This window comes from Pongo pygmaeus, chromosome 5 (assembly GCF_028885625.2).
Source record: "Pongo pygmaeus isolate AG05252 chromosome 5, NHGRI_mPonPyg2-v2.0_pri, whole genome shotgun sequence".
Taxonomy (NCBI): Eukaryota; Metazoa; Chordata; class Mammalia; order Primates; family Hominidae; genus Pongo; species Pongo pygmaeus.
In genome coordinates, this window is record NC_072378.2 from 149,792,769 (window position 1) to 149,812,851 (window position 20,083).

General features: G+C 36.9%; 1 protein-coding gene across 6 annotated transcripts in view; it reads left to right on the forward strand.

The window, feature by feature from the left end:
• Positions 1-20,083, forward strand: part of TAB2 (TGF-beta activated kinase 1 (MAP3K7) binding protein 2) — a 93,596-nt gene that overhangs the window by 46,268 nt on the left and 27,245 nt on the right. For 5 of the 6 annotated variants that reach the window (XM_054491042.2, XM_054491043.2, XM_054491044.2 and 2 more), the window contains 2 exons: positions 5,906-6,096; positions 13,542-15,042. In XM_054491042.2, coding sequence (XP_054347017.1) covers positions 5,995-6,096; positions 13,542-15,042 — 1,603 coding nt within the window. In that variant the 5' untranslated portion in view covers positions 5,906-5,994. The remainder of the gene's footprint in view (positions 1-5,905; positions 6,097-13,541; positions 15,043-20,083) is intronic. The other variant, XM_063666732.1, reaches the window with a different exon arrangement.

The following is a 20,083-nucleotide window of genomic DNA, read 5'->3' on the forward strand; positions in this document are numbered from 1 at the left end:
GCTTTTGCTCCAATTTCTAATCCATCACCAAATTTCTATACATTTTTACTTCCTAAATATCCCTTAAGGTCTTCCATTTCTCTCTACCTAGTCTCCATTGCCATCCACAGTACAGGCTATTACCATCTCCTGGCTGAACTACAGCGGTGGTTTTCTGACTGGTCTTCTCATATATTCTTTTACCCTTTTTCCATACAATAGCCGTTTTTTATACACACACGATTTCTTGATCATGTCACCTTTCCTGCCTCTGAGCTTTAAATCCTTCAGTGGCTTCCCATTGTTCTTAAGATAAAATCCCCAAATTTTAATGGCCTATAAGGCACTTCATGATTTGGGCCCTACCTATTTTGCTTGATCTTTGCTCTCTACAGTTTTTTCTAATGTACCATGCTCCCATGCTCTGCTTTGGAATGGTGTGAAAGAGATAAAAACAGTGGCTGTGATAGCCACAAGAGAGATGGCAGGCAGCAGACCCAGTGCAGAAGAAGGTAGACAGAAGATAAAATAATGAGCAAGTTAAAATAGTTATCTAAATTATAAACATGTATTTATGTGCCTTTAACCTAGCAATTTCTGCGATCTGCAGGGCAAGGACATTGACTCTAATACTTGTACTATCTCCAGCATGGTATCTCCTGCATACTAGGCACTCATTAAATGTATGGTTGGTAGATAAATAGATGATGATAGTCCCAGTTTTAAATACTCTTATCTGGTTGCCTCGTAAATGCCCAGATTTTCATAAGACCTATATATCCAGTTGCATTCTTTGTTTTTGTTTGTTTGTTTTTTTAATCTGGAGATGTGGTCTCTTGTTAAACAGTTAGCTTTTGTATACTCTTATAGTCCTAGAAACATCCACTATGGTAAACTGCACTGAATATGAAGCATAACTTGCAGTCTGAGTGAGCCATTAACCAGTGCCTAGTACTCTTCACTGTAATAGTTACTAAGAAATCAAAAATTGTTTACATAATCTTTAAGAAAGGAAAGAATATGGCACATTTTATAAACCTTTCCAATATGTTTACTTATGTTTTGTAGTACTGTATATACTCTGCTACTATTTAGAAGGAATTAACCCTCCTAGATCATTTTAGCTGGTGTAAGTTTAGATGCCGGAACTTTATACCCATTGCTGCAAATATTTCATAAAGTATGATTTCTTTATTCTTTTTCTCAGGAGAGGGTTTATTTTGCATCTTAACATAGGAAATGTGTCTCTGTTTATTATGAGAAATAATTTTACAGAGTAAATTTATAAGGTATTTCTTGGTTTTTGTTTTGAAATTAAGTAAATACCAGTTGTTTCAGTAATGTGTTTGGGTTGTCCTTACAAATGACTTACTGCTCCACAAAGGCTACATTTTCAAATAGTTATATTGCTTTCACTCTTAAAGTTTACTTTTGCTGGATATAGTATGTGGGTTGATTGACAGTTTGGTTTTTTCCTGTTTCAGCACTTATGTCATTTCACTGTCTTCTATGCTTCTATTGTTTCTGATGAGAAGTCATCATTTAAATTATTGTCATTCTGTTTCTTTGGCTGTTTTCAAGATTTTCTTTTCGGTTTTCAGCAGTTTGACTATCTTGTGCCTGTGTGTAGTCTTTGTTTTTTTCTATTCGGGTTTTGCTGATATTTTAAATCTGTAAATTTATATATTTTACTAACAAAATTTTTAGCCATAATTTCTTCAAATATTTTTTTCTACCTCATTCTTTCTCCCCTTTCCTTCTGAATCTCCAATTACAAGTATGTTATGATACCTTGCCACAGGTCCCTAAGGTTTTATTTCTCTCCTCCCCCTTGCCCACAGTCACTTTTCTGTTCATCCTTCAGATTGGATAATTTCTATTGCTTTGTCTTCAAGTTCACTTATTCTGTCATTTCCCATCCACGGTTAAGTCTACCCAGTGAATTTTTTTCAGTTATTTTATTTTTTAGTTCTTAAATTTTTATTTGCTTTATATATGTATAATTTCCATTTCTTTGCTGAGAGTTCCAAGCATATTTGCACTTAAATCCTTCAGCATAGTTAAAATAGCTGCTTTAAAATACTTATGTGCTAATTCTAGCAGCTGGCTCATCTTGGGCTTGGTCTCCACTGGTTGCCTTTTCTCTTGAGTATGGGTCAGTTTTTTTCTGTTTACGTGTAACAATTTTGGATTTTATTTAGGACATTATGAATGCCATGTAGAGACTCTGGATTCTGTATTCCTCCAGTGAGTATTGATATTTGGTTTGTTATCTGTTTCAAGCCAGATAACTTGACTACACTTAAAGTATAAGCTCTGAAATCTCAGTTCAGTTATTTTAACCTTAGCCTTGCTGCTTAAATGGAATCTGTCGCACATATGTATAGTTTGGAGATCAAAGATAAATACAGAGTTTATACACAGAATTTAGGGCTTCCTCTCTGTGGTTCTCTCCTTCCTGTGATTTACTCACTAAGCTTTCAGCTGTTGTGATCATGCCATCATCTGTCCTTTGGTTCATCAAGTAAGACTGCAGGTTTTTTTATCTGAGTTTTAGCTACCCAAACTAACTGGGACCTGCTCTCTGAGTAAAAGCCATTAAAAAATGGAAAGTTACCCTTGCTGTTTCCTTCTTCCAAGTGCTGACCCCTTTTTCTTCCCCCCCCGCAATTTGTTTCTGCCTTCAGGTAGTTTTTAATGCATTTCTAGTGTTTATAGTTGTTATTCATGAAAGATTTGGTCTGGTAGGCGTTACTCAGCCATTACAGGAAGTAGAACCCATAAAATAAAATTGTACAATTGAAGACTGTTATCATTTGTGTAGATGATAGTCTTTATTAGAAAAGCAGGCAAGTATGGTGAGAAATTTCAGTATATGTTTTAATAATGAAATATGTTGAAATTTGTTTTCATGGTTCATCCTCCTTTGAATAATAAAAATATGTCTCAATCAGACTATTTGCCTCTCCCTCAAATTGTGTATAAATTTTTTTTTTCAAACCTAGATCATTTGAAATATGTTTTGGAAGCCTTATAGAAGGAAACTATAAAGAAACCTTATAATAAAATATTCATTTTATTCAACAAATGTGTTGCATCTTCTGTGAGCCAGGAATGATCTAGATCCTGGAGATAGAACAGTGAACTTCAGAGACCTTGATCCCGTGGGGCTAATGTTCTGGGGATGGAGAGATAATAAAATATATCTCAGGTATTGATACATGTTATAAAGTAAAAGCAGTATGAGGGTGCAATGGTGGGAGATGGGGAAGAGTTATGGCATTATTTAGATAGAGAGATTGGTCAGGGGAACTGTCTCTGAAGAAGTGACATTTGATCAATGTTCTTAATGACATAAGAGAAGGGAACCATGCAGGTGGATCTAAGGGAAAACTGTTCCAGTAGTAAAGGAGCAGCAAATCCGATAGCCCTAAGGGAAGAACGAGAGTGGCTTCTTTGAGAAATCACCAGACTGCCATTTTGAATTGAGGGAACAAGGAGAAGGTAGAAGATGAAGTTAGAGGGGTGGTAGAGAGCGTGGGGCTTTGTTACGTTGCATTTTGAACAGGGAAAGTGATGACTCTGATTTACTTTTCACAAAGATCACGCTGCTCAGTAAAGAAAATACTGGGGACAGGGGAAGAAGTGGTATGTTGGCAAAAAGAATGAAGGTGGGGAGACCTGCTGAGGCCTTTGCAGTAGTAGTCTAGATGAATTATGATGGTGGCTTGGACAAGAGCAGTAACCAGTCGGAAAAATTGGTTAGATTCAGAATACTTTTTGTATATAAGCCAAGAAGTCTTGATGGTAGATTAGATGTGGGATGAGAGAAAGACCAACTGGATGAATGGTGGTACCATTTACTGACATGGAAAAGACTGGGAAAGGATTGATTTGGACGGGGGAGGAATTAAGAGTTTGATTTTGGACATACTGAGCTTGAAATAAGTTGATACACAAAAGGAGATGTCATTTAGCCAGTTGGATGTGTTAGTCTCAAGGAAGAGATTGGAGTTGGAGATAATAATTTGCCAAGCACCAGTATATAGATATTATTTAAAGCAATATATTTGAATGAAATTACCTTGAAGACGAATGTAGATATAGTTGAAAGGAAACCATAGATCTGAACTCTACCAGCCACCAACATTCAGATGTCCAGAAAAGGAAAAGGATCCAGCAAAGTAAACTGAGAAGAATCTGCCAGTAAGTAGAAGGAAAGCCAGAAGAGTATAAACCTCAGAAGCCACATGAAGAAATTGTTTAAAGAATGAGGGAGTAGTGGTTGAATGGGTCCTGAGCTACAGAGAGATTTAGTAAGTTGAGGACTGAGAACTCACCGTTGGGTTTCATAAACTGAAAGTGTATAGTGGCTTTGATAAGTGTAGTTTCAGTGGAAAAAAACTATGAAAGCCTGACTGGGGTAGGTTAAAAGAGATTAGAAGGGAGGGAGGAAGTGAAGACACTTACATATAAACAACCCTTTCCAGGAGTTTTAGCCCAAAATTGGGAGAAGGGGGAGAAATGAGCTGATAGAGAGGAGTCAAGGAAGGCTTCCTTAAAATGAGCAGTTCTATAGCATGATTGTCGCCACTTAAATTATTTAAAATGTCCTTTACTAATTTCTAGTACTTTCTCTCCTGCAACCCATTTATAGAAACACTACTTTTGAATGCGAAAATTTGTGTGTGTGTGTGTGTTTACATAGAAATACTTTTGGAAAATCTACAATGCAAATAACTTGATGTGGCAGTGATTTTATCCATGAAATGTAACTAAGCTAAAGCCACATAGACAAAATAATTAAGTACAATTTAATCAAGTGATGATAAAAAACTAAAAGGCTTATTACTATTTAAGTGAGCACTTATTTTATTGAGCAATGAGGAGTTCTATAAATCTACTCAAAACTATTTTAAATATCTACTCTTATGCTGAAGACTGTTTATAAAATGCTAGATACACAATAATAAAAGAGACCCAATTTCTACATTCATGGAATATATAGACCGTATTTTTAGGCTTATGTTAATGAGGTTAAAAAGAGAAATACCACAAATAAGAAATTAGTTTTAAAGAGACTGTCTTCTTAAGAAATTTGTCCTAATGAAAGGTATTTTCAAATAGCATGATTTTAAATGTCTCAATATTTTATTTAGGTTAATGTACTTATCTCCTATTTATATCCCCAAAAGATTTTTCATCATTAAACATGGTTTACATTAGAAACAATAGGAATAAAAATAAGGTGGGTAGTTTTCAACTTCGACCACGCATTAGAATCACCTTGGGATCTTATAAAACTCCATATGCCCAGGCTGCTCACTCCTCAGCCATTAAATCAAACCACTTGGGAAATATTAGTATTTTAAAAATACTGATTTAGTAGAAGCAGAGGGAATAAAATGCTATTAAGCTCCTGAGAATGAATTGATTGTGCATTTAAGGACTAAGTATATTTGAAACATAAAGCAAAATATTGAATGCATTGGGTTTTGAATCATTAAGTTTTAGACAAAACAGAGTCATTTGTAGTACCAAATTTTTTCAGTGTCGAAACTTTAAGAATTTAGATTACTCACCTTGGGGTAATCATTAAGAAAAAAATCAGTGATACTATTTCTTCTCCCTTTTTAAAAGAATCTGAGAAGACAACCTTGACAGTAATTTCTTACTTGAATGCTTTTTGGCTCAGCCATTATAGAGCATATAAATACATAGGAGTTAGACAGTATAAAAGTTTACCATCAGAGTTTATACTAAAAAGATAGTATAACTATATGGAAAGCATTTTAGATCTAAATATTTTTATAGTTTATAATGTTAAGTGCTAAAGCACATATTCTTTTGTACTGAAATTTTAAATCCACAACAATATTCCTTCTATAATCAGTTCTCATTAAAATTTTTTTTCTTTCTTTCACAGAAAATGCTTGGACAGAAGAGATGAGTACTATTTCCACTAAGGCCTAGAATTGCCTACTGTACAAATAGTCCTGATCAGGCAATATACGAATGGCCCAAGGAAGCCACCAAATTGATTTTCAGGTTTTACATGACCTGCGACAAAAATTCCCTGAAGTACCTGAAGTTGTTGTATCCAGGTGCATGTTACAGGTCAGTGTTCAATGATTTCTGAATTTGTTAATACAAACCTGGTATTTTTTTTAAACTTTGGAAGAAAAACTCTTTTAGGTTATCTTCTCGTTGGTGTTAGTGTATTATGATGAAAAGAGATAAGCTTTGGTGTCTGATAGTCATGTGGCCTTTAGCAAGATGGAGCTTTCTGTACCCATCTGTAGTATGGATAATACTTGACTTGTAGAGTAGATGTGAGAGTTAAATGAGATCTGAATGTAAAGCATTGATAATATCTGTACTTATTAGATATGAGCTTTCTTAACTTTTCTCCCACCTGTTCTGCCAGGAGAGCTAATTTCAGATCTTAGTATGAAAGTGAGAAAAATGATTAAGGAGTCAGGAAACTTGGGTTATAATCCTAAATGGGCACCCCAAGCATATCTGATAAAGAATGTGCCCTCTGTGCTTTAGGTTTTTTTAATCTGTAAAATAAAAGAGTTTGACTAGACAACGCCTAAGGTCCCAATTCCAAAGGGGGGAAAAAAGTCTGTTTTTATATTTTTAAATTTAATTTGTAAGTTTTCCAGTTAGTATCACTAACCCTCTGATTTGTACATTGTTCTTAGTATACACAATTTGAGAAATTCACAGTTCCAAATATTGAGTGATAGTTGTGCCTTTCTATTTTATTAAACTGGAAATCTTTGTATCAGAAATGTATTTGGGGCCATGTGCTGTGGCTCACTCCTATAATCCCAGCACTTTGGGAGGTTGAGGCGGGTGGATTGCTTAAGGCCAGGAGTTCAAGAGCAGCCTGGCCAACATGGCAAAACCCTGTCTCTACTGAAAATACCAAAATTAGCCAGGTGTGGCAGCCCACACCTGTGGTCCCAGCTACTCAGGAGACTGAAGCACGAGAATTGCTTGAACCCAGGAGGCAGAGGTTGCAGTGAGCTGGGATCGTGCCACTACACTCCAGCCTGGGAAACAGAGAGAGACCCTATCTCAAAAAAAAAAAAAGTATCTGGGGCTCAGTCAAGCATATTTACTCTTGAAGTGATTTTTAAAGTTTGAAATTATATGAAATTTTTATCAAATCTATAATTTATAATAATGACTACATTTTGTTCACACCGTTATCACCATTATCACCTTTTAATTGGTCTACCTGCCTTTACCTAACCCAGTTTTGGTCTCTCCAATCTATCCTTTTCTGCCAGAGTGCAGAGCTGTTCACACACTTAAAACCTGTTGATTGTTCCCTGTGCCCTTCTGAATGAAGCTCATATAGCTTGACTAGGGCATACAAGGTCTGTGATCTGGAATCCTAGCTGTTTCTACACCCTGATCTTTGTCCAGTCCTTCCTGTTCATACCCTATGCTCTAGTCATCTGGAGCTGCATGGAATTCTCCCACCAGCAGTGCCTTTTCTTATAGTATAATGGTTAAGAGCATATCTTTTGGTGATAAACCAAACTGAGTTCAAGTTTTGACAGTTACTAGCAGTAACTTAATTAACTTCTCTGACCCTCATTTTCTGACTGTCATTTCCTCCACTGTACAGTGGGAATAAAAAAAACTACACAGAGAGTTAAATTTGACAATGTAGATAAAACAACCAATAGGGTAACTGATTCATAATGAGTATTCAGTAAATGTTAGCAGCCAATACTAAAAGGAATAACAACAGCAGAAAGCCCATAAGGTGTATTTGGTAAATGAATCAGTAGTTTACATTTGTTAATATAGAATGTGAAAAAAAATGAGAGAATAAAAACATGTAATAAAGATGGAGTCAGAAGTTAAAAGAAAGTTTGGGAAAGGAGCAGAGATAGTGGGGAAAAATAGTCTCCCCCCTAGAACCCAAGTAACTTCTCCCTAACTTTTCAAATAAAAGAGAATTTTGTGGTAAAATAAAGCTATGCTGTTCAGTAGGTTACTAAAAAACTAACAGATACTGTAAGTTCTTTGATAAATTTCTGTAGACTTCGTATTGAAAGAACTGTCCAGAGCATTTCCCTACATATAGTACAGGTATAGAGATTTTGAAATACCTTAACTAGGAGTAAAACATAGAGCCTTTTGTAGAATTACTTTAAAATATTTTCAAAAAAAAATAGAGCACTCTATGTACTCTTACAGTATAATCTCCAGTATGTGTTAAGAAAAACAAGATGCAGAGCAGAGTATATAGACAGAGCAAGACAAATAAATATTTACACATCCATGTATTTGTCCCTGTTTGCATAAAGAAATACTGGAAGAATTAAAAACAAAATTAATAAAAGATGGTTATCCATGGTAGGCCAGAGGGAACAGGCCTGATGGGACAGAGTTAGGACTCAGACTTCTCAACAGGTATCTTTTTTTTATTGTTTTAATCTGTGTCAATAAATTACCTATTTAAAAATAAAATAATTAAGCTTTAACCCAAAAATAAAAAATGAATGGTTTTCCATTTCCTTTGGGCATCTAGTAATATCACCTTCCCTATGTTAACCTGGCTTTACAAAAGCAAACTCCTCTACTTAGCATGCTTCCCAACACCTGGTGTTAACTAAAATGAAATATTTTGCTTGCCTGAAACAGACCACACTTTTTAAAAGTGAGTTGATAATAATTTAGGGTATCCAGATAATGTACTTTTTAGCTGATATAACAAGAAATCTGACAAGAAAGGAATAGGAAGAGCTCCTTCTTCTGTGGTTTCAACTTGGGTGCAAGTTTTCCCAAATTTAGAGCAATATTTTTAAACGGGCAAATTAAGCTACCTCTAAATGACAGCGTCTCTTTTGGGGCTGCTCTTCCTTTCTCAGATGGGTGGGTTTCTGTTCTTTTGACAGATCCTTCCTGCAGTATACTGATTCAGAACTTTTTAAAATTAGTAAAGGATCATGCCATGCTACCAGTTCTGTGTACATGTTCTTTTTAAACATCTTGCTTGTCAGGGAGAGAACAAAAGTGTCTATCCTCTGTTGTTCTCTTAAGTTTATCTGTTGCATAGTTCCCTCTTTTTGGAACTACTCATATCTTTTCCTTCTGCTGTGAATTCTGTAAGATAACTTACAACCAGCAGGTGTAATTTGTATCTTTAAAGTTGATTTTTATATTTGGTAATTAAATCTTAAAACTTAGAAGAATATGAAAATATTGCATAGTTTTCACTTTGGTTTTTTAACTTAATTTTTGACTTTTTAAATTCTCTTAACATGACGATTGAATCTGTAAGTTTAAAATTGGTATTTCTTTTCAAAGTACTGCATTAAGTATTGTTCATTCAGTATATGCAACACTTAATATTTAAGTGCCATGTACTTAGTGGAACCTTCTCAGATGACCTTCACCCATTGTCCTTATCCATATTTCTATGATAACACCTACCATACTGCATTTCATTTGTGTTCACATTATTCTCCTCCACTAGACTGTGAGATTCTTGCGATCAGCGATCATATTCCTTTCTCCTTGCCTAATGGATGCTCAGTAAATGTTGGTTAAAGGAGTGAATGAATGCCATAGGGTATATATACTTTGATACTATCTGTAATTTCTGTGTCTGTGCAGGAGTTTGGGGAAAAATGAAAGAGGAACTGAAATTAATGATTCGGACCTTTTTATAGCTTTGAGGAGAATGCAGATTTGTGGCTGTATACCAAAAAGCAGTGATTTTCCACCTTATAAAAACTCACATCCCACCCCTTTTGATACACTTCAAGAGAGTCCTCTACCCTTTCTCACTAAAAGTAACCAGGGCTGCTTTGAGAAATGGCTGATTGCAAGTCTGGAGTAGATGTACATGATAAGCTGGAACATCTTGTCATATCAGAAAGCAGAGAAGCTTTGAAAAACTACTTGATTCATGTCATATACTGAGGAGCCAACTTGAAGCTGTTCCCAGTAACTTGAAGAGGGGATATGATGACCAAAACTGATTGAAACACATCAAAATATTAAAGATACATGAGTTTATAATGATACTAAAAATAAATCATAGTCACCTTTGGAGGTTGCTAGGGACCAAATTTATTATTCTGAAAACTGGTGAAAAGAATTTTTTTATCTTGCCTCTTCTGTGCAGAATGTAACCAAATAGTTGAAGAGAGCAAGCATTCAAGGAAGAATTGCTGCTAAGAATGAAGATGAAATCCTTTTTATGTTTTTTGGAGACTGGGTCTTGCTCTCACCCAGGCTGGAATGCAGTAGTGGGATGATCATGGCTCACTGCAGCCTCAACCTCCTGGGTTCAAGTGATCCTGCTACTGCAGCCTTCTGAGTAGCTGGGGCTGCAGGTGTACTACTATACCTGGCTAATTAAAAACAAGATTTTTTTTTAGAGACAGGGTCTCGCTATGTTGCCCAGACTGGTGTCAAACTCCTGGACCCAGCGATCATCCCGCCTTGGCCTCCCAAAACGCTGGGATTACAGGTGTGAGCCACTGCGCCTGGCCAAAATCTTATAATTGGGACATTCCAGTATTACTGTTTAGCACCCCTAATGAAATAGTGTTTCTAAGCAGTGATCATCAATAGCTGCTAAAAATCATTAGTTGGATCAAGCTGACAACATCTGAATCTACCAGTCCATTTTAAAATCACAAAAAGACAGGCAAACATTGCTGTGTCTCCTTGTATGATTTGACAGTGGATGTCTATGATGGTCACCAAAAATTCAAACATGGACTTGATCACATCCCTAGATATAACTACTAGTTTACAATGAAATGCAGGGGAAATTGATTGACCACGGGGTGCAGTCCAGAATAGGGGAAATTCTACTACACAAATACCAAGTTTTCTCAACAAACAAATGGCTAGAAAAAATTTTAAAAGAGTAGGGGGGGCTGGTTATTAGAAGAAACCTAAAAGGCTTATCAGCCAAATGAAACATATAGGCCTTATTTAGATCCTGATTTAAACTAACTGTACAAAGACATTTTTATGCTTTAATTTAGTGCTATTTGAATATTAGGCGATGCTAAGAATTATTGATTATTTTAAGGTATGATCATGGCATTGTGGTTATGTTTTTAAGTCCTGTCTCTTACAGTACATATTGAAGTATTTACAAATGAAAATGAGATAATGTCTGAGACTTCATCTAGTTTGGTAGAGGGAGTAGCTGAGGCATATATATCAAACAAACAAAGATGGGTGATAAGTATGTGGGAGTTTATCATATTTCCTCTTTTATATATGTTTAAAATTTTCTAAAATAAAAATTTTAATAAAAAGTACATTTCCTTTTGTCCTAATGTAACCTTATAAAACCCCTGTAAGTTCTTTTATGTTTTGCTGTTAAGAGAGTAATGTCTTTAGAGTGTAAATAATTTGAGTGCACATAAATTATGGCATAGCTGAGCTAGAATATTGCTTTTTAATATGAACATATTGAATAATTACAGAGATTACAAAGGATTAAAGGAATTTTTGAGTGCTCAAGAGAATTAAAGAGGACAGCTAAATATGAGTATCAAGCTTTTACAAAGGAAATGTGGAATTGGATTTGGTATGGAATGTAAATTTGAAATTGAGAATGATGACAGAGAGGAGGTGAGAGGAAGATAAAGTCTCCGGGCTTTGGCTTAGAAGGAAGAAGAATTTACTTGGAATGGCAATAAATTTAACTTAAAGCAAAAAGCGCCAGTCAGGTTTGACAAAAGATAAGATCTAATTATAATAGGTATCGTTGATAAAGATTGTGATCAGTTTTTCAGCTTTATTTTAAAAATTAGTATGTATCAATTCAGAGTTATTAATAGGATAAAAGGATTCTTCTACCATGAGAGATTTAAGTTGTTGGTTTTAGGAAGGGGGAAGTCAAACCTTGCTCACTATCCTTTTATATTACCTGTTGAAACAATGTGAACTGTCATTTCCTTAACAAGGCATCAAGATACCTTTTTAGTCCACTTCTTTCTTAATATGATTTTATCTCATATCAAACTGCCTGTGGACATTTTAACTTGGTTATTCATTTTTCTTAAGTCTAAAACTCTCCTTTCTGTCAGGTTCTTAATCTTCCAGGCTTATTTGAATTGTTTCTTGTGGCCAAATTGTGTTGACAATTTATATTATTTTAAAATTTATTTCCATTATCAAACTCTCGTTACTTTATGTCTTCTAACTGGTCATCTTGCCAAAGGTTTTTCATCTTTTTATTCATCTTAAGTATCAATAGACTTCTCTTCCCTGAATACCCTTTGTGTCTTCTCTGTTCATCCACTTTCAGTAGCTCTCCTCATTGCTTATAATACAGTCAAACTCTAGCGTGACTCATTTTTCAAAACTCCTTCGTTATTTAATTCCAATCTGCTTTTGCAACAATTTGTTCAACAACATTTTCAATACCAATCTTTAGCTCTAGCCAGATCTGTTCCAGCCATCTTGTTTGGAACATGCTTTTACTTAACTCTCACCTTTATGTTCTTCCTTACTTGTGCCATTCTCTTCACCAAGAATTGTTGTTGTTGTTGTCGTTGTTGTTGTTCAAGTTCTACATATTCTATGAAAACCATCAGGCCATACCTTCCTCATTAACCCAGTCCTTTCTTCAGTAGCCTACAATATTAATTCTCTGTTGAACTTCATTACCACTTAATATTTGGCATGTACTCATGTTACCTTTTCAGAAATCTGTGGTTTGTCTCCCTTTCTAGGGGAAAAGTTTGGTTTTATATGTCTTTGATTCTTCCACAGGCTCACAGTGCTATGCATATAGTATGTGTTTGGCAAACATTTTCGTGGATGATTTATGACTACTGGTTAGTCAGTGTCTTTTGAGAATTCTTTAAAAACAATCTGAGGATTTTTTCTTTCCCCCCTGCTCTGGAGTAGATTTTTATGATGTTACCTAAAGGCAGAGATAGGAACTAGTTCTTCTGGAGGCGACCTTGAGCCTCCAGAGAGAGAGAGAGAGAGAGAGAGAGATTACACAAGTTAAGAGGAAGCATGTGAAGGATTGAGATGACTGGTATGAATTTCAGAACTTTAAATGCTACAAATGTAACTTTTTAAACATTTATTAGTTTAAACAAATGTGTATAGCACTTGATACATTGTGCTATTTATCAAATATTGATAGAATATTTTTCCATTTAGCTTTTTAAAAAATGTTTGATTATACAGTATTATATACTTAAGTTGAATGATTATATTTTGTTCAACATTAAAATTGCCTTTTTAATTAGGTTATAATTTTACTATATCTGTCTGAATCCATTTTACTCCTTTTATCCATTGTAGCTGCTAAAGTGGAACAATGATTTGATTCACTTTGTTAGTCAGAGAGAGCTTTTCCATTACATTAGTAGTGAGGATTTTTAATTCAATCATTTGGATAAAAATACTTCTCAAATTTAAATATCCAAATATATGTTATAATTGTATTAGCCAGTCACTTGTTAATCATGTATTTGTAGAGATGCAAATATAAGCATTAGCTTCTGATTGTTAACATCAATCAATTTATTTTGTTTTCATAGAATAATAATAACCTGGATGCCTGCTGTGCTGTTCTCTCTCAGGAGAGTACAAGATATCTTTATGGTGAAGGAGACTTGAATTTCTCAGATGATTCTGGAATTTCTGGTCTACGCAATCACATGACTTCTCTCAACTTGGACTTGCAATCACAGAACATTTACCACCATGGAAGAGAAGGAAGTAGGGTGAATGGAAGTAGGACTCTAACGCACAGCATTAGTGATGGACAACTTCAAGGTGGCCAGTCCAATAGCGAACTATTTCAGCAGGAGCCACAGACAGCACCAGCTCAAGTTCCTCAAGGCTTTAATGTTTTTGGAATGTCCAGTTCTTCTGGTGCTTCAAATTCAGCACCGCATCTTGGATTTCACTTAGGCAGCAAAGGAACATCTAGCCTTTCTCAACAAACTCCCAGATTTAATCCCATTATGGTAACTTTAGCCCCAAATATCCAGACTGGTCGTAATACTCCTACATCTTTGCACATACATGGTGTACCTCCACCTGTACTTAACAGTCCACAGGGAAATTCTATCTATATTAGGCCTTACATTACAACTCCTGGTGGTACAACTCGACAGACACAACAGCATTCTGGCTGGGTATCTCAGTTTAATCCCATGAACCCTCAGCAAGTTTATCAGCCTTCACAGCCTGGTCCCTGGACTACTTGTCCTGCATCTAATCCTCTGTCACATACCTCATCTCAACAGCCAAATCAGCAAGGCCACCAGACCTCTCATGTCTACATGCCAATCAGTTCACCTACTACTTCACAACCACCAACCATTCATTCATCTGGTAGCTCACAGTCTTCTGCCCATAGCCAATATAACATTCAGAATATTTCAACAGGACCTCGAAAAAACCAGATTGAAATCAAACTTGAACCCCCACAAAGAAATAATTCTTCAAAACTGCGTTCTTCTGGACCTCGAACCTCCAGCACTTCCTCTTCAGTCAACAGCCAGACCTTAAACAGAAATCAGCCCACTGTTTACATAGCTGCCAGCCCCCCAAATACGGATGAGCTGATGTCCCGTAGTCAACCTAAGGTCTATATTTCAGCTAATGCCACCACAGGAGATGAACAGGTCATGCGGAATCAGCCCACACTCTTCATATCCACAAACTCTGGAGCATCTGCTGCCTCCAGGAACATGTCTGGGCAAGTGAGCATGGGTCCTGCCTTTATTCATCACCATCCTCCCAAAAGTCGAGCAATAGGCAATAACTCTGCAACCTCTCCTCGAGTGGTAGTCACTCAGCCCAATACGAAATACACTTTCAAAATTACAGTTTCTCCCAATAAGCCCCCTGCAGTTTCACCAGGGGTGGTGTCCCCTACCTTTGAACTTACAAATCTTCTTAATCATCCTGATCATTATGTAGAAACCGAGAATATTCAGCACCTCACGGACCCTACGTTAGCACATGTGGATAGAATAAGTGAAACACGGAAACTGAGTATGGGATCTGATGATGCTGCCTACACACAAGGTAATATGAATACTAAAGGTGGGATGGTTTTCCATGCTGGGCTTGTTGGTTGTACATTTGATTTCACAACAGAAATGGATGTTAGCATTATTATTTCATTGTTTAAATATTACCCCAAATGATGTTATTGTAACATTTGAGAGTATTATATAAATACATTTTAATTTTAATTTTATTTTATTATTATAAAACTGGAAATTTGAGTAATTGGGTTATCAGCTCTTCAGAGTAACCAAATCTGGTCAGTTGGTTTGTTGATGTTTATAACACTTTCTTTTCAGTTAATCTTATACCTGTGGTGATGCTGACTTTCTCTTTAAATTTTCTGTAAATAAAAATTCCTAGAAATACGTTTTAATAAGCAACTAGTTGACTCTCTTGACTAATATGGTAAATTTGCCTTCTTTGACCAGATATTTGAAGAATAAGTAGTTCTTGGCCGGGCATGGTGGCTCACGCCTGTAATTCCAGTGCTTTGGGAGGCCAAGATGGGAGGATCATTTGAGCCCAGGAGTTTGAGACCAGCTGGGGCAACATAGGGAGACTCCGTCTCTACAAAAGGTTTTGAAATTATGCAGGCATGGTGGCCACACACCTGTAGTCCCAGTTACTCGGTAGACTGAGGTAGGAGGATTGCTTGAGCCCAGGAGTTCAAAGGTTACAGTGAGCTATGACCATACCACTCTGCCCCAGCCTGGGCAACAGTGAGACCCTTCTCTGGGGTGGGGGGAAATTCTTCATTTTTCTAATACAACATTTTAGTCTTATTTTATATTAAGTCTATTGCTGCATAAGTATTAGAATAATTTACCTCAAAGAGAAGTTTGAATCTTGTTCCTGATATTTGGCCCTTTCATTCTCCCTTAAATGTTGGTTAATATATTTCTTTTTATATGGAATTATAAGGACATTACTTTCAAATCTATTTCAATTGATTATCCTTTTCTGAAATAGACTATTTGATATTGGCATACTACATTATGTCTATATTAATTCAGATAGAGAAATTTCTGTCATATGTTTTATCTAACCTCTAAAGTTATGTAATTTTCAGTAGGACTGTTAAATAAATTCATTTAGATAAGAAGGTGGAGGTTATTCATTTTCTTGAATATTTATGCCAGTTTGTAGATGAACTGAGTCTTTAAGGGCATATCTTAGTCATATATGTATCTGCAGTGAATCATTTCATGTATCAGCTGTAGGTTGGAAAATACTATAACATCACCCTCAGGCAGCATGCAGCCCCTACTATCACTAATATCCTCATCCTTTTTTACATTTCTGATATAGTGATTTTACTGCTGAGTCTCTTAGGGGGTCCTAATTGCTTTGCCTTATTTTATGTTTTAAACAGCTACACTAGTGATTCTTAATCCAAGCTGGGTTGTGGTCCTTTCGAATTCCATTATCATTCATGGAGCTTTAAAAAATCAGCTGGGCACAGTGGCACCCGCCTGTAGTCCCAGCTTCTCAGAAGCTAAAGTGGGAAGACTGCTTGAGCCCAGAAGTTTGAGGTTGCAGGGCACCACTGCACTCCAGCGTGGGCAACATATCAAGACCCCTATCTCAAAAATAAAGTACCCAGGGCTCTGCCCAAACTTAAGTGAATCCTAGGTATGCGTGTGCATGTATTTGTGTGTGTGCATTTTAGGGGTACATGAGTGATTTCAATTGCCCTAGAAATTGTGTTAAAACTTCTGTTTTCCATATATCTGTGATTAACTACAAACATTTTTGTTTAGTTTCAGCAGTTTATAAATGTTATATACTATTATTTTTTCCACTTATAACTTATTTCTCCTCTTCTCCCAAAGTCATCTTCTCTTCCTGTCCTTCCTTCAAAACATCAGGTTTCCTATGGTTGGATAGTTGCTGATTCTTAAGTAGCAAATTTTTTATGAAGATAATTTGATAAGGGAAATTTTCAAGTAAAGTAGGCGTTCATATTTAGTGATATTAAAAAGATATTCATGTTTAACTAGAATGTGAAAATAAAGTGTTTCTTAAACTTGCTATCTTCAATTCCCCTCCTCCTATTCTTTTTTTTTTTTTTGAGACAGGGTCTCGCTCTTTCGTCCAAATTGGAGTGCAGTGGCATGTTCACGGCTCACTTCAGCCTCAGCCTCCTGGGCTCAAGTGGTCCTCCCACTTAAACCTCCCTAGTAGCTGGACTACACGTACACACCACCACATCCAGCTAACTTTTTGTATTTTTTTGCAGACAAGGTCTCCCTGTGTTGCCCAGGCTGGTCTTGAACCCCTGGGCTCAAGAGATCTGCCTGTCTCAGTTTCCCAAAGTGCTAGGATTACAGACGTGACCTCCACACCTGGCCTGTGACTTCTTACTTCCCCCATCATCACTACTATGGTCTCAGCAATCATCACCTTTCAAATGGATTATTGCAGTGACCTACCCATTCTCATCCTTGCCTCCTTGCAGTCTTCTTTCAACTCAGCATCCAGGGAGATACTGTTAAAAACATGCATCAGATCATATCACTTCTCTGCACATGATCACTGTCTATTGCACTCAGAGTAAAAGCTATGAAGCCCTACAGGATGAGCAGCTTCTCCCCCCAGCTCTTTCCCTTTTGCTTACCACCTGCTCACTGTGTTCCAGCCCTCCTGGCCTTCTTACTCTCTTCCTTAAACATAGAAGGCAAACCTTAGGGCCCTTTTACTTGCACTAGTATTATTTTTTAGATGAAAACATTGAAGAACAGATAGGTTAAAGGTCAAAGGACAAGTGGCAGAGTCAAAATTCTAACTAGAGGCTGGGCACGGTGACTCACGCCTGTAGTCCCAGCACTTTGGGAGGCCGAGGTGGGTGGATCACAAGGTCAGGAGTTTGAGACCAGCCTGGCCAACAGGGTGAAACCCCATCTCTACTAAAAATACAAAAATTAGCAGGGCGTGGTGGCGGACGCCTGTAATCCTAGCTGCTCGAGAGGCTGAGGCAGGAGAATCACTTGAGCCCGGGAGGCAGAGGTTGCAGTGAGCCGAGATCACGCCATTGCACTCCAGTCTGGGCGACAGCAAGACTTTGTCTAAAGGAAAAAAGAAAATTCTAACTAGGAAGTTAGCGAAGCCCACAATCTTAACCACTACAATATGATGTCTTTCTTTCCAGATTTTCATAATAAACCCTCTGGAAAGATATTTCAAGTGTATCTTGTAGCTTCACTTATAGCCCATGGTACAATGCTGTGGGGGCCACATGTGCCTCAATTTGAGAGGGATGTAGCTAAAAAACCATTAATTTTAAAAAAAAGGCAACCATAGGGAAAGATAACACAGTAAATAGGTAATAACAAGTAGAAATAACTTAAGGCTGGGCATGGTGGCTCATGCCTGAAATTCCAGCACTTTGGAAGACCGAGACGGGTGGATCACAAGGTCAAAAGATCAAGACCATCCTGGCCAACATGGTGAAACAACATGGTCTGTACTAAAAATACAAAAATTAGCTGGGTGTGGTGGCATGCACCTGTAGTCCTAGCTACTCAGGAGGCTGAGGCAGGAGAATTGCTTGAACCTGGGAGGCAGTGGTTGCTGTGAGCCGAGTTCGCACCACTGCACTTCAGCCTGGCAACAGAGTGAGACTCTGCCTCAAAAAAAAAAAAGAAAAAGAAAAAGAAAGAAAGAACTCTAAACAATAAAGTAACACCCTGGATAGAAGTAGAGAGCACTTTCGGAGGACACCTGAAAGTAAAAATAAAAAAACTTTCTGATGAGAGAAGTCTCTGGTTTTTGAGAGCTTAAATTAAAGCCTGCCAAGAAAGCAGGTTTCTCCAGAATCTGCCACTCAAATTGCTTAACAGCCTTCAGACAGCTCTAACAACCTTGATAATCATCTCCTTTAAACATACCTACATACATACAGAATTTTATAACATTTGACTACATAGTTTTGCATTATCTGTGTGTGCACACTGTTTGGGGGTTGGTACTGTTCTCCAACTTTTCTTCTCCTTGTTTCTGTTTACTATGGAACTGGTATTGATCCAGATTGACCTATCACCCAGTGACACAGTCTTTTTTTTCTGAGATGGAATCTCACTGTTATCCAGGCTGGAGTACAGTAGCACGATCTCGGCTCACTGCAACCTTCACCTCCCGGATTCAAGCAATTCTCCTGCCTCAGCCTCATGGGTAGCGGGATTACAGGCGCATGCCACCATGCCCAGCTAGTTTTTGTATTTTTAGTAGAGACGTGGTTTCACCTTGTTGGCCAGGCTGGTCTCGAACTCCTGACCTCAGGCGATCCGCCCGCCTCAGCCTCCCAAAGTGCCGGGGTTACAGACATGAGCCACTGTGCCTGGCTCAGTGACACAATCTTGATCTAGTGTTTCATTCACTTAATTCAAGACAAAGGAGGCCTTTGCTGGAAAATGCATCTTTTCTGCTTTTACCCTACATAGTTCACAGACACTCTCTGCAGTTACTAAACGGGGTGGCCTGAGTAATCCTGATCTTTAAGCAAGGATCTTTTCTAAACTCTGAGTGGTGTGGGTAAGAAAAAGAAAAGAAATATCTCTGTCTTCTGCAGTGAAACTGATTTTTCTAATGCTCCTGGAAATACTGTTTTAGAGTAGAAAAATAAGTGGAGCCAGGCACTAGAATCATAGGAAAATATTTTTTCCAAATTGAGAAGGGAACATACATACATATATAAATTTGGTAACCAAAATGCATTTTTTTCTTTTTTCTTTTAATCTACCATTTGAAATCTAAAATACTGTGATAAAAACTGTCAAAAGTGAAAATTTCTGTTTATGAAAGGTATATTGTTTGATACACCCTCTACTATAGAGTGATCAGAAGCAAAAGAAGTAAATTAATGAAACATCAAGACCCCACTCATCTCAGCACTAAGTCTGTCAGCACCACCATCCTTCCTAAAGGAAATAAATTAAACTTGATTCCTTAAAGTACTACAGGAATCAGAGACGAAAGTGGAAAGAACAAATTAAGGTTGGAGAGAAATTTTCAGTTTAAAGTTTATAGGTATGAAGAAAATTCTTATTTTACCCATTAA